The sequence below is a fragment of the Sycon ciliatum genome, chromosome 1 (genome assembly GCF_964019385.1).
Source record: "Sycon ciliatum chromosome 1, ocSycCili1.1, whole genome shotgun sequence".
NCBI lineage: Eukaryota > Metazoa > Porifera > Calcarea > Leucosolenida > Sycettidae > Sycon > Sycon ciliatum.
In genome coordinates, this window is record NC_088643.1 from 48,227,116 (window position 1) to 48,242,635 (window position 15,520).

Here is a 15,520-nt window from a genome sequence, read left to right on the forward strand (position 1 = left end):
CACTGCACTAACATTACTGTCCACAGCATGGCAAGGCACTGCAGAGCACGACACTGCGCGACATTGCACCACACGGAGGCCAATGTGTCTAGCGGTGCCAGAGTTCAGAGGTAGTGCGCCATAATATCAATGCTCGTGGAGAAGAAAGCAAAATGAGCTGACGGGAAGCAAATGTCCACGGGGGGGGGGGGGGGGGGGAATTCCCGCTGGGTGCTGGAGTTAAAGTGTATGATATAAGTCATATAAACGGTGTTGCAGGTGCGTATTGAATAACTGAGGTCATAATATCAAGTGCGGGCAAGAGTGGCAGGTGCAGCACGTGCGCAGGTCCAGGAAGCAGTGAGCAACTGCAAAGGTGAAAAGAAGAGTAAAGCGCAGGCGCAGCATCACTGCATGCAGCCCATGCAGCTGGCAGTAAAATCAGTAAAAAGCCGATGGCGAAAGGGCTAGAGTAGAAAATCGTCAATACTGCCAATACGGAGCAGTGAAAGCCGATGCAAAGTGAAGCGATCTAAAAGCTTTAAAAAGGCAAAGTTCTGTTGCGACAATCCTATTGTTAAAAAAAGAAATGCTGTACCACATGACACTTGTGAAGGATAAAACTGTGGTGGTGGTGGAGGAAAGAAATGATAGTGTAAAATGCATTGCCAGGAAACGAGGCACAAGCGAGACAGCTAGATCAGGCTGTTGCCAATGAACTGAAGCGTATCGATGCTGTTCCACGGCAGCTAATAAAAACAGAGGAAGTCACCTCATGAAATAGGATTACGTCGCCGTCATTTCGCATGAGTTCCTTGAGTGCTTTCACCAAGCGCCTTAGATGAAGAGTTACTGGAATCCATTTTCCAAGTTACCCGGTCAGTCACCATTATAAATTAGAGTGATACCTAGCTGTGGACTTTACACGTACTAGTAGTTCTTTCTAGATGTGTGGTATCCTAAAGTCAGTACCGGCTTCAGACCTCGGCTACACTGTACACTGTACACTGTACACAACCCCATTCCATTAGTCTGGCAATTTACCCGCAGTTCAAATTCATTACGGTGTCGTCCAGCTTCACTGGCACTTCACCTAGACGTTCAGACAGCGAGACACGAAACACCATGTACAATGTATTGCATGCTCGGCAGAATTCCCCGCTGCGATCATCAACAGCCCAATGATCACACACGTGAGTATCTGAAGATAACTACAGCGTACATGCGGTTCACAAATATGCAATAGAATGAACGTTGACGTTTTCAACCAAAGTTGACTTTTCACAACCAAAGTTGACTTTTCGCTACAAAGTTGACATTTCACAAACAAAGAGTTCATCTGAGGGTGCTATTGCTAAGGGCCGGGTTCCACTGCGGCTCCGCTGTTCGTCATCCGCGGCTTGAAACGTCATCATTACCATAGTGACCGCGGCTCGAGCTGGAGCAGCGAGGCCGCGGCTCACCGCAAACTTTTGCTACGATTCTTGATCAAAAACTGCGAGCCGCGGTCGCGGCACGACCTGTTTCCCGTACTGTTCATTGTTTTGTACGCCAGAATTTTAAAATTCAAATTTTATTTCGTTGTGTAGGCCAGAAGACGAGGATTTTTTTATTTCGCGTGCGCGCACACGCAGGTAGAACGTCATCAAAAAGCGTGAAGCACGAATGCAGTACCGCGAATGGCGAGTGTCAGTGGAACCGCGCTGCTCCGCTGCATGCAGCCAAGTGCCGCGGAGCAGCGGAGCCGCAGTGGAACCCGGCCCTAATGCTACGAAGAACACATGACTGAACAGTGAAATGACTTGAAAATACAAAGTCTTGTGCTCTGCTCCTTTACGACGGCTGGATAGAAGAAATGTTTCCCATGTTACTGCACAGTCGGCGATCCTCACCCCCAACCCATCCATCAAGGAAGCAAAGTGGTCAAAGTCTGAGTTACAGGTGAATTAAAAAGCTCTGAACTCTACAATGTCGCTCTGCAGATTAACCCTTTCAGCACGCATCACGTATATGTACGTGATGGTACATGTAACTGGCCCACGGATCACGTATATATACGTGATGCGTACAGTGAAAATGAACGTACTCTCGAGACATCCGTGGTCAACGGATCTTATCCCTACGTGGACCAGTGACGTGCTGGATGAACGTCGACAGTTCTACGATAGTACTGACGGGCGCACGCGCATGTGCGGCTATGTACGCCTACACAGATGTCGCGTGCGAAATTATTTGAACAATAGAAATTTTGACAATTTGCTGTCATGGTGCGGCGTCGATATGGTGCAGACGATCTCGATCATGTCCTCGACCTTGTCGTACTCGACCCTGACAGTGATGTCGAGCCGACATTGTCTGAAGACGACATCGTTCTGTCGGAGGAAGATGGAGATCTGCCTGAAAATCGCGCAGCGTCGCCAGGCGATAGTGAAAATGAATTGGACGACGACGATGTCGTAGGAGACGCCGCGGATGACGATGTAGGTAGCGCCAGCAGCGACAGTGACGGTGAGAACGAGGGGATATCTGCTAAAACGCACGTGGAAGCAGTCGAAGCACTCGCTGAGGGCGACGATGGAAGTGAAGGTCAGTGTGCCTATGGATCTGAAAATAGTACTCATAATTTCAAATTTTCAAATAATTGTACTAAAAATCTTGTCACTCAGCTGATCGCTCAATGATCATGCACGGACATTTTTCCTCATTCACAATGCATGTAAATGTGTATTGTGTTGCAAATGCTTATCGTTGTGAGTTCTAAATTTGAATTATATTTTTAGTATTCATACACATGTACAACTCAATCAGCGGACAGAATTGTACAATGCAAATTATTATAATTATTAGCATTTGTGTGTGACACTGGGAACATCATAGGATTTGTCATGGATTTTTGTTACTGCAGGTATCTGGGTGAAACAGAATGTGGAACCTAATGTGCCGCCATTTACTGGCCAGCCAGGGATCAAGATGCCTCTCCCGGACGATCCAACTCCACTGGACTATGTCAAGCTGTTCTTCACTGCACAATTCTGGGTGATGCTAGTGACGGAGACAAACCGGTTTGCAAGAGCATACATCGACGCTAACGCTGAAACACTGGCCCGGCGCAGCCTCGCCCGCTCGTGGACACCCGTTACCGTAGCCGAAATGAAAGTGTTCCTGGGCTTGTTCTTGAACATGGGCCTTGTTCCTAAGCCCGAGCTTGACCACTATTGGAGCACAGATCCCATCATCGCCACACCGTTCTACAGCCGCACGATGCCGCGCGAGCGCTTCACCTCTATCATGAACTTTCTGCACTTCATGGACAACGCTGAAGAAGATCCCAACGATAAGCTCTCCAAGATACGGCCTCTTCTGACGTTGCTTCAGGAGCGATTCATGAGCGTTTACACTCCCAACGAGTACATTTCAATTGACGAGGAACTGGTGGCGTTCAAGGGAAGGATATCATTCCGCCAGTATATTCCGTCGAAGCGAGCACGCTTCGGGATGAAAATCTATGCGCTCTGCGAAGACAGCGGTTACCTCTTCAATCTGATTGTCTACGTCGGGAAGGACAACGAAACCTTCTGCCCTGAGAAGGTCAAGGAGCTCGGCGTGTCCGGTGCGGTAGTGCACAAGCTCGTTGAGCCGCTTCTCAGGAAGGGGTATAAGCTGTACGTGGACAACTGGTACACGAGTATCCCGATAGCCACCTACCTCAAGGGCAACGCAACGGGAGTGTGCGGTACCATTCGCAAGAACCGGATCGGACTACCGAAGCGTATAGCAAATTTCAAGGGGCTAAAGAAAGGCCACTTTCTGTACCGGAGCGGTGGTGGCATGATGTTTATAAAGTTGCAGGACACGAAGGAGGTGCATTTTCTGTCCACGATGCACAAGGCAAACGTAGAGCCAACTGGCAAGCGAGATCGGCAGCGCCGCCCAGTCCGCAAGCTTCGTCTTGTACAGGACTACAACAAGAAGATGGGTGGAGTTGACAAAAATGATGAGATGTTGTCGTTCTACACCGCTGCACGCAAGTCCCGGAAGTGGTACAAGAAGCTCGCCGTGCATCTGATTGAGCAAGCACTCCTGAACGCGTATATCCTGCACAGGAAGTCAAACCGCATGACGCACTTCGACTTTGTGAAGCGCACCCTGAAAGCCCTCATCGCCGAAGGCAAGGCGGAGATGGTAGCTCACGCGGAAGCAGCTGCTGCAGCAACTGGTGGAGCCACAGGCACGAAGCGCATGGACAGCCACTTCCTCCGCTACATCCCGGCAACCGAGAAAAAGGCTAATCCGCAGAAACAGTGTGTTGTCTGCTACGGCAAGGGTAACCGGAAGGATGTCCGCACCATGTGCGCTGATTGCCTCGGGAATCCTGGGTACTGCATTCCGTGTTTCGAGGAGTCTCACCGAGGGAAATAGAGCTGTACTCGCTTGTGTCAGGGGTGTTCAGGTCTGGGCACCGCTTGAGGATCGTGGCAGGCTTTATGTAGTTGCTAGCTACCTGCTAGTTCACTGTAGTGGTATTGCAGTGCTCAGCTACTTTGTGTGAGCTGCATTCAATAATTTGTATGAGCTACATTCTATAATTTGTGTGTGTGTGTGTGGGCGCGCACTCGCGCGCGCCCTCGGGTGCGCTTTCATGCATGTGTCCAATTGTGTACATGAGTGTACGGGTGAATGTGAGTGCGAGAATTGCATGGCTGGATAGGTCTGTATGGGTGTGAATATGTGCATGCCTCTGCCGGTGTCTGTTCGGCAAGAACCTGTTGCCTAGCCATTCGTATTGCATTCAGTGTTTCGAGGAGTCTCACCGAGGGAAATAGAGCTGTACTCGCTCGTGTCATGGGTGTTCAGGTCTGGGCACCGCTTGAGGATCGTGACAGGCTTTATGTAGTTGCTAGCTACCTGCTAGTTCACTGTAGTGGTATTGCAGCGCTCAGCTACTTTGTGTGAGCTGCATTCAATAATTTATGTGAGCTACATTATATAATTTGTGTGGGGGGGGGGGGGGGGCGCACGCGTGCCCGCGCTCGGGTGCGCTTTCAGACACGTGTCCAATAGTGTACATGAGTGTACGGGTGAATGTGAATGCGAGAATTGCATGGCTGGATAGATCTGTATGGTTGTGAATATGTGCATGTCTCTGCCGGTGTCTGTTCGGCAAGAACCTGTTGCCTAGCTATTCGTATGCACATTGAATAGTTCCTGACGCCCCTCAGCTGGTTTCAGCAAACATGACCATATTTGGTCATCATCTACTCAAGAACAAAACCGTAATTTACTACTAATTATGCCAAATAGGAGTATAATCGATGCAGACATGGCCAGACAACAACGAGTTCATGGAATTTTTAAGGATTTTTATGTTATTCAAAATCGATTTTCGTGTTCCGCTCATCAGTGAATAGTATCGGAACTGAGGCCTTAAAAATTCCATGAACTCGTTGTTGTCTGGCCATGTCTGCATCGATTATACTCCTAATTGCACTAATAAAATTGCTTTCTCCACGCCGACTCTTTAAATTATGCCAAACCTAGTTCTTACCATCATATCCACCTGGCCATTCTAGTATAAATGAGCTGCATGCTCTGGTACGTTCAACCCGTGTTATGCGAAAATTCATCAAAAATGCGTATATTTTGTACTCGTTTTACTGGCTTCTATTGACCAAATATGGAATTTTGTGTTGGGAATTGTTCTCACTGAAACCTATGCATTCCGCAGAAAAAATTGTGAGTGAATAGGACTACTTTTGGAAAATCACGAAAATCACTGGTTTTGGCTCCGCGGGTCAGTTACACACCCTGGCCATGCTGAAAGGGTTAATTTTGCTTGCGGGGGGGGGGGGGGGGGGGGGGGGGGTGCTTGTGGAAGTCACCTTATTGGCCAGGACTAGCAGTTGACGTTCATGTTCATTGCGGGTATGAAGAGATGCCCTTCATGTTCCGTGGGACTCACGCATGCCAGACTGCCAGTGATTGTCGATTTTCTGAAGGGTTTTTATTGCGGTGCGAATGACATCCGCCTGGCAAGAAGACCAGAAGAGTTGAGGTACGTCCTGGTGATAGATTTTTGTTCTTGCACTGTGGCTCAGCTCTTCTGGCTATCATTGTTCCCATCTAGATGTCCCATAGTCACGCTGAGTAGCCATGCAGGAGCCATCGGCAAAGAATCAGAAGTAGCCTTGCTAAGCCAGCATCATCTTCAGGAACACGAGCCCTTCATGCACATTACAACGCAGCACATCAGATTTGCTCATCCCACAACCTTGCTCATTCAGCAGAAATTAAGTCCCCCACGCTGGATAAAGGGGAATGCTCAAGCGGCGGCGAGAGTGAAACAAAAAAAAGGCATGCGGTACGTTTCAGATAAGCACTCACCTCGTACGATGACCCGCTTCTTGACAGACAGCGCGTGGTCGGGTATTCCGTCAAACACCTCGCCGGTGAGTTTCGACAGGAGTGTGCCCTCTGTGTAGTAGTGGAATTTGATCATCCACTTCAGGTCGTCCGCTACGCCCTGCATGGCACTGGCGCCACTGCCTTCCGGCATTGTTGCATGGCACATCAGCGTGATCGGCTTCATCTGCCCCACGTCACTGTTCCGTCGAGCTATCCAGACAAGGCACATGCGGCACACAGACACACTGTTTGTCGGCTGGAAATAACGCAGCTCTGGTCCTCTGTCGGTAGCAAGGGTGGCAGAGAAACTGAATACATGCGCAATTATTTCTGCGATTGCTCCGGTCCAACAATTATGAATTGCAGCCAGGCTAAAGTGGAAATGCACTGAGGATTGTTTTGGAGAAAACCACATAAAAGCAGCTTTTTAAGCTTCTACACAGGAAAGCGATTACCGTATACAGTATTCAAAGGGGCTTTGAGCTAGTTTTACTCACCTTTGATAGTTTCAATGCTCCACCTAACTGTGCTTTCATCCCTACAACGAAGATGGGGAAAAGAGGGAGAAACAAGTATTGAATAATCACCAAGTTCCCATCAGATAGGGCACCCATGTCTGAAAACAGCAGACAGTGGGTTTTGCGTGTATGTTTGTAAGCAGTGCTATCTGAGAGAGAGAGAGAGAGAGAGAGAGAGAGAGAGAGAGAGAGAGAGAGAGAGAGAGAGAGAGAGAGAGAGAGAGAGAGAGAGAGAGAGAGAGAGAGAGAAAGAGAGAGAGAGAAAAAGAGAGAGAGAGAATAGAGAGAAGGAGAGATAGCCATGCAACCTACCGAAGGGCATTGGCCGACGCATCAATAACAGCAAACCCGGGTGGAACGATCAGTGCTATCTTGAGCTCGGTGACATCCCGGTACACCTTGGACTGCGGGTTGAGTCCGTAACGAACATCAATAAACACGTTGCCCTCTTTAGTCGGAGTGAACGTACCAGTGATGCGCATTGGCATGACATCAGCATTCCGCAAATTGATCTTCAGTGAGAAAAGAGAGAAGCGGTACAGCCATCAAACACACACACACACACACACACACACACACACACACACGCTGAGCAGCCATGCAGGAGCCATTGGCAAAGAATTAGAAGTAGCCTTGAACACACACTACATCTGTCAGGCATGGAACACACCATAAACCACTTTGCACCTGCCTATTATGAACGATAGATGTAGTTGCATTGCAGAGGTTCTGGTTCTACCGTATGTAAGAGCACACACACATGTGTGTGTGTGTGTGTGTGTGTGTGTGTGTGTGTGTGTGTGTGTGTGTGTGTGTGCGCGTGTGTGTGTCTTTGTGTGTGTGTGTGTGTGTATTTGTGTGTGTTGTGTGTGTGTGTGTGTGTGTGTATATGTGTGTGTGTGTGTGTGTGTGTGTGTGTGTGTGTGTTTGTATGTATGACACTGTGTGTGTGTGTGTGTGTGTGTGTGTGTGTGTGTGTGTGTGTGTGTGTGTGTGTGTGTGCTTACGTTATAGTAGGCAAGCTTAACAACTCGTCCCAGTTCTGACACTGCCGTGTCTTCCAACTCTTCTCTGGCTATCTTGCTGACTATCTTCCTCAAGTTGACCTGAAGCTCGTCCCCAGATGTTCTGAAGTTACAAGTGATGGAGAGAAAGACAAATCATTAGGGGTGTTTTAGAAATTAGGGTTGAAACGAATGTTGGAATGTTCGCCTACAATTGTAGGTTCGATCCGTTGAAGTGCATTCGATTCGCTACTACTTCAAGGGGTTGCACATTTGTCGATGCATGTGCAGGTACATGCAGTCCCGTGCTCACATTGAACTAAAACTGTAAAAGTGAGCATGCATGCAAAGCCCAGCCAGCCAGCCCTGGCATGTCCCAATCACCACAGCTATTCTAACCAAGAGCCAAGACAGCAGACTGCAGGTTGTCCACTTCTTGGTTGCCTTACATTATATTATCAAATTATTCGAACTTGGCTTCCAGTTTCGAATCAGAATTTCTCTCATTCCATTTCAGTGATGTTGATTTTCTGAAGTACCAGTCACTGTACTATGAACTAGGCTATGATCTACAGCTGGCCATAGCAATTTGACTGACATGACTGTGTCACTTGTGTGATGGAGGGCTTTGGTGGACATGGGCAGCTCATCAGAATGTTTCGTTTGCCTACAAGTAAGGTTCGTTTCAGGTCTACCAGACGTAATTATACTGGAGTATGATGCATATAGTTTGATCGTATCAGAGCTGTGTAGTATCAAGACTGTGGAATTTTTCACCAGTACACGTAGGGCAAGTAAACTGCAGAAATATCGCTAAGAGGCCATCCGGCATTATCGATAATTTTCACGAAACGAAATAGTTTAGTTACGACCTGGCCCACACCCACCGCCCTGAACGAAAAATATATTGACTTGACAGCTAGAATGGACTGTTGTTTCAGCTATCAATATTTTCAAGAGTCCATAAACAAGAGTATGCAACTGTGATCTCTTTTCTATGGGCCAGATGCGCGGCGCGCTGCCTTCATTACATCATTCAGCTTCAGTCCGCGCACTGCGGAAAATCAAACACCGCACTTTCCCTCTGGTTTGAAATGAACTTTCGTAGGGAACTGGAGTTCACGCGCCAGAATTTAGAGATCGCGTAGGTACTGGAACGAATCGAGCAAAAACGGATGGGCTCGTACGAGAAATTGGGAGTTTGAATGCATGCTTTCAGAGCGTGATGAAGGCAAGTTACGTAATGAAGGCAGCGCGCCGCGCACTGACCCATCACCACAGTTGCATACTCTTGTTTATGCACTCTTGATATTTTTCATAACGAAACTCTCCTCGTCCCACAAACCCATAAACGAAACTGTTTCGTTTTGTGCGAAAGATTTGAAAATTATGCAGAGCATATACATGTATCGTCGGCGCTATGGATCATGACCTGGCATGGTCTGAATATTATCAATAGAAAGTGGGCAGACTTGCACTTACCGTTTGCTGAACAGCGAGTTGAAGATGAGATTGGAAACGCTGCGGCATCCGGCCAGCTTGAACTTGCTTAGCATGATGGTGTCAGCAGCACACAACAGCAGGTCCTGTGGAATGTCAATCGATACGGCACCGTCGAGTTCAGATATAATGTCAGACATGCTGGGCGTGTAGATAGAGCTGATGGTCTCGACAATAGCCAGCACCGGCACATTAACGCAGAACGGTTCAACGACGTGTTGGTCATCACACGGCGTTAAGCTTGACTGCCTGCTAAGTGCCGTTCCCGTTGTGTGATCCGGAGTGCTCACCGGAGAAGGAACCATGCGACCCCAGTGCTCGCTGCTCGCTTCAGCACCTACGCAAGCACCGGCAGGCTGGCATGGTACAGACGCAGTTGCTTCCGGCACACTCGCGTTCTGGGAAACATCTGCTGGTGGTGCAGACTGTGGTGTACTGGGATTGTTGACCAGCACGATCCTTTCGGGCCGCCTGGTAGCTGTTGAGGCTGATGCCACACTATTAACGCGGGTATTGGAATGCGAAGCGCCCATGGAGACTTCCGGCCACACGGTCAGGGGCCTGGTCGTGCTGCACTCTTTGCAGGGCTTCTTTTCTGAACTTCTAGCAACGCAAGTAGCAGCGACTTCACTCTCACCATGACAGGGTGCGTCCTCTGCACGAACAGCATCCCGACTCTCAGTCCCGCAGGGTGCTGCGTTCACCATAGAGGCAAGCTCAGGTGACGCATTGCTGGCCGATTCCTGTTCTAGGCGACCATTCTCAGCACTGGACGGCGGCACCCCTCCTTCAATAGCAGCAAGTTGGCTCTCACCAACACGAGCAGTCACCCATGCCAGCTCAGAAGACTCATTCGGTGTACTTCTAGCTATCTCCTCGTTCTGCGTACTTCTAGGTATGTCCTCGTTCAGTGTACTTTTAGGTATCTCCTCATTCTCTGTACTACTAGGCGTCTCCTTGCTTACAACATCAAGCTCATCAGTGGCAAGATGAACTTGGTTGAGAGATGTCAAAGATTCCACAGAACACTCGGTCATTACTGTGTTCGATCTAACAGGGGCATGTGATGCACTGTACCTTGCTACTCTAACAGGGGCAGGTGATGCACTGTACCTTGCTACTCTAACAGGGGCAGGTGATGCACTGTACCTTGCTACTCTAACAGGGGCATGTGATGCACTGTACCTTGCTACTGCTTCCCCTGTAGTTGCTGAAGCTAAATCCGGAGAGGAGGGCTCACTTAGTGGACTTGCTTGGTTTTCTGTTGGCATCTGCGTTGACACGTCGGAAAGGAAAGCGTCCTGGTCGTCTAGATCATCTTGTGCACACGATACAGAATCAAGTCCCTCGACATGGTCTGTTTGAGTGGCAGTTGAGTCCCTCCGCTCATGCTCGGGCCAATCCGCCTCCTCCCGCGTTGGGCTTGCCAGGGATGTCAGCTCGTTTTGTGCAGCAGGACTATCGGAAACTGTACCGCAACCAAGGGATCGTGTACGGCATGGCATTGGATTGATGGATACTGGATGGGTGGGCACTGGATGGGTGGACACCGGATGGTTGGGCACTGGATTGATGGGCACTGGATTGAAGGGCATTGGATGGGTGGACACCGGATGGTTGGGCACTGGATTGATGGGCACTGGATTGAAGGGCACTGGATTGAAGGGCACCGGGTGGGCAGACACTGGATGGGTGGGCACTGGATTGATGGGCACTGGACTAATTGGCACCAGATTGAAGGGCATCGGATTGATTGGCACCGGTGCATCATCCCCAGCAATGGAGGTTCCGTTCGTAGCAATGGAAGTTTCGCTTGTAGCAATGGATGTTTCGCTTGTAGCAATGGAGCCTTCGGTTACAAAACTTGGCACGTTGGACATGCTGTTTGGCGAGGACGGGACTTGGCCCTTGAAAGAGTCCGAGGACAGAGATCTGTGTGCGCTGCGTGACCGCGACGACTGCACCACGGCACTAGCGGCACGAGTGATCGGTGAGAACGACTCGCTTATCTTAGCAGTTAGGCTTTTCAATGGGGACGATGGGCATTTACCCGCTTCCGTCTTCTCCTTGCCTAGCTCCTCTAAGAATGCTTCCATAGTCATCATGTCATTAGATTCCTCGGCAGCAAAAAACCCGGACACCGGCAACTTCAGTCCAGACTCTTCTTGTTTCGGAGAGGCTCCTGCTGCAGCTGTCGTTGTCGGAGCAATGTCGTACGAATCCCGCCGGCCACCGGTGCCATGCATCTCTGCGCCGATACCAGGAACAGGACTCATCGAGGAGTCACTGTGGGATGACCTGGCGTCATCGGACAAGCAGGTCTGCAAGGCGATGGGAGTGTTGCTGGCTTCTATACTGGCAATGGTCTGCGAGAATGACATAGCGGAGAAGCTGCAGCGGAGAGGACCCTCTGATTCCTCACAGGTGTCATTGTTGTCACCGATGTCCGCTTTAGAATCGCCCCACGGCGATGTGGAGGAAAGCTGAGGGACAACCGGCGTTGAACTCGACGACCATGCATTACCGACCGGTTTTGGTGACAATATAGACGAGTTGTTCGAAGTGAAGCTGTTCACTTGACTAGACCAAGCAGAACTCAGCTGTTTCTGGTTCTCAACCATCACCATCCCCTGCTCCAGACTTCTTGTGACTAAGCCAGTTGTTGTATCACCGGTGCATCGCGCTGGATGCCTATTATCAGTGTTCGCTGCGACGCTACTAGTACCGCCACTTGACATTGCATAAGCAAGGCCGGTGTCACGCCGAGAGACAAAGGGAGAGAACGAGCGCGAGAGGTCGCCGGCAAAGGCAGCTTTCAGGGAAACGCTGCTGTTTGTCGGAGACAATACGCCCTTGCGTGATAGCTCACCATGTAATCTATCCGACGAACCATAGTTCTCTCCGAGCGAATGCTGGTCAGTGTCTACGATCTGCAGGCCTGCCCGGTGCTGTTGCTGAAACGTCTCCGCTTGTTGTGGACTCTTCTCCAGTGAGTCACTATCCCGCCAACTGCCACTGCCACTTGCAAAGCTACAGACGAATGAAATCAATGCGCAGACACACGAGCACAGCCACATACACACATGCCCGAGCACACCAACATGACAACACACACACACACACACACACACACGCGCGCACACACACACACACACGCACGCAAGCAGATGTACAGGACGGCAAGCATCACTGAATGCACACCACCAGGCTGGTTTTTACTACTACAATACATTTCACGGTCATACTTAGAAAATGCTCATAGCAACAGCAAACCAGGCATTTCTTACGAAGAGCAATGCAGCCAGGCCGTATAAATCAGGTCCCCGTGAAAAGGGGTGCCAACAGCGGATTTCTAGGTCACCTCATACAATACCCACCCTATATATTGTGTATAGTACCAACGCGTATACATGTACAGAAATATAGTTGCCAGCAACAGTGACCGACGACGCTCAACAGCTGCATTTCACTAAAGCCCTCCTCAAGTGTAGATGTCAACGTGTATGTCATCATGACTCGGATTCATGACCATCAGCAGGTGTTGGGTGTCAGCCAATGTTGCTGGCAATCTTTTCATATTTACAATGAAACTGCATGAAGCTAGGGATCTCAGCGCGTGAACTGCGCACCCAGTTTGCGCAGGTGAGATTTTCGATCCCAAACGCGTCCAGTGCAGAAACCGTGAAAAAGAACATTTTTTCGAAATAAATCAAGTTGAAGACAGTAGAAATGGCTGAATGTTGCGCCCAAGAAAGCACGTTCTACGGCCATCTCCAAGCTACCTATCTCCCAGACACTCTCTCAGAGGAACTATGGAGGGTCAAAGAGCACAATATTTTACTCTTATATTTTACACCTCTTCTTCTGAGCGCGATGTCTTCTCTCTGCGTGATAATGGTGGTGATGTTCATGATGGCCGATGCACTGAAATCGAAGTTAGGACACTCTAACCGGGGAAAACGTCTGAATTTTTCTCTGAATCTTCTCTGAAGTGGGTTCTTGCCATGTGGCAAATTATAGAAAAATCGACCGGGCGATATCGCCTAGGCCACGCTATCCTTTGGTAGGAATCACAATTATGTATTCGACGACAATAGATAACGATTCCGCTAGTGTCGACCGCTTCCGCTAGTGTCGACCGCTTCCGCTAGTGTCGACCGCTTCCGCTAGTGTCGACCGCTTCCGCTAGTGTCGATAGTCGCTTCCGCTAGTGTCGAAAATCTACCGTCGCCATTTTGTAGCTGTGTCCACGAGCTGCACTCAAAACTCGATGACGCAATGTATGCGCAAACACCCTGAGATCCCTAACGAAGCATCATTCAAGATTATGTATACTGAATTGGACCAGCATGTAGTCTGTTCTCCTAACATTTGTTTTCACTTCATGCACCTGTCACTTCTCTTTCTTGGTGGATTGGGTGTACCCATGATGGCTAGACCCCAGGTTGGCTGAGGGCAACAAGCCTCGCCATCACTATGCTCCCATCATGAATTATATTTATAGTCTTTGCCCTTGAGCTGCGATCATGGTAAAACAAGTTGGCTTTTACAAATCTCTGCAAGATCCCTCTGAGCTTCTTTCAACTCTGCTGTAGGGTCACATGTATGGTTTTGAAATACACTAATGACGAGACAAGAGTAATCTAGCCCTCCGGTTTACGGAGGAAGTGCTGAGCTCACGGATATAACACAAGAAGACTAGATTCTCAGGACCATGCCACCCACCCGTAAATTATTTTAAAAAACTGTTAATTTTGCTTACTCTGTTGTACGGACAATATCTGAGGCAACAGAGGCACGTCTGGGTCGTGTCGTACCAAGGCAGTTCGTGTTCACCGTTTGGTTGGATGTAGCTGTGTCGGGTTCATACACCCATACAAACACACACACACACACACACACATACACGTACACACACACACGTACACACACACACACGTACACACACACACACACATACACAAACACACATACACGTACACAAACACACACACATACGTACACACACACACACACGTACACACACACACACAAAGAAAACAAATACACTCAAACAGATAACACACCAACGCGGGTGCATGAATGTATTGTATTTTCTTCATTTCAATTCCACTCTGCTCTGGGTTTATAATGGACACAGTAGAGAAGTTACATTCGGTGCTTATGAATAACCCCTTGCCGAATGCCCAGACAGTGACACTTCTAGTGGAGTCACATTTTCATCTTCTTGGATCTTCTGGAGGTCCTCCATATCTGTTCAAAGTGTTCTGGGTTCCGTTTTCCAAAACTCATTTTGTATATCATACCACCACAATGAGGTAATTTGAAGACAGCGTGTATGATAGAGCCTGGGCTTGAATATTGCAAAGTTTGGTGGACACCCCCCCCCCCCCCCCCCCCATACTCGAAGACTAATTCATGGAGACTGTGATTGTAATGGAGCTCTACGCTTATAAAGAGAAGATACGGTATTTCCAAGGCTGCAACAGAGCATCAACCAGACCTATGCACCAATCATAACCAACCTAACACATACATGCGGCTAGGGACTTCGATGGAACTTACCGGTAACAACAACGTCGCTGACGTCAGATGCTGATCCCTACAGCCGCGGCAGCAGCAGCAGCAACAGATGCACGTACAGCATGGAAGAAATGAGTCGATATATCGGTACAGAAAATACAGTTCAAAATACTGCAAAACTATGTGTTTTCAATAACAGATTTTCACAGGATCATGATACCCAAACCCATGTTTATTTAAAAAAGAAAAGAAAAGAAGGATCTTACCCCACTGATCACATCCGACCCCCAAAACTACCTGGGTAAGTGGCTGCGCTGGAGTTTGCGGACAATAAGAAAAGATTATCAATACCCCATGTTTTGGGGCCGAAGTCATGTACATGCACCTACCACAGCGGAACCGGCTTTATGCACAATACTCAGCACTGATGGCGAGCGGCCTAGCCTATCAACAGGGCTTGAAAGTGACGATGTCAGCAGTCAACAATTGACGATGTCTGGGTCATGCTTCAGTATAATTGGATCCACTCTGGGGGGGGGGGGGGGGGCTTCTCCAAAAATCGCGAGGTACACATACTCCGAGCTTTTGCAAGCC

At 48.9% G+C, this 15,520-nt stretch overlaps 2 protein-coding genes across 2 annotated transcripts in view; one reads left to right on the forward strand and one right to left on the reverse strand.

Moving 5' to 3' along the window:
• Nucleotides 1–185: 185 nt before the first annotated feature.
• The window catches only part of LOC135830219 (uncharacterized), a 35,675-nt gene continuing 20,340 nt past the window's right edge, over nucleotides 186–15,520 (reverse strand). The window contains exons 19-26 of the mRNA XM_065342561.1: nucleotides 14,969–15,005; nucleotides 14,166–14,256; nucleotides 9,386–12,433; nucleotides 7,907–8,027; nucleotides 7,212–7,411; nucleotides 6,879–6,919; nucleotides 6,361–6,591; nucleotides 186–1,072 (exon numbers count right to left, since the gene is read on the reverse strand). Of these exons, the coding sequence (XP_065198633.1) occupies nucleotides 1,020–1,072; nucleotides 6,361–6,591; nucleotides 6,879–6,919; nucleotides 7,212–7,411; nucleotides 7,907–8,027; nucleotides 9,386–12,433; nucleotides 14,166–14,256; nucleotides 14,969–15,005 (3,822 nt within the window). The 3' untranslated portion in view covers nucleotides 186–1,019. The remainder of the gene's footprint in view (nucleotides 1,073–6,360; nucleotides 6,592–6,878; nucleotides 6,920–7,211; nucleotides 7,412–7,906; nucleotides 8,028–9,385; nucleotides 12,434–14,165; nucleotides 14,257–14,968; nucleotides 15,006–15,520) is intronic.
• On the forward strand, nucleotides 2,244–4,398 carry LOC135806731 (piggyBac transposable element-derived protein 4-like). Its single transcript, XM_065320957.1, has 2 exons — nucleotides 2,244–2,565; nucleotides 2,885–4,398. Exons 1-2 carry the CDS (start codon nucleotides 2,244–2,246, stop codon nucleotides 4,396–4,398), a joined length of 1,836 nt encoding a protein of 611 aa, XP_065177029.1.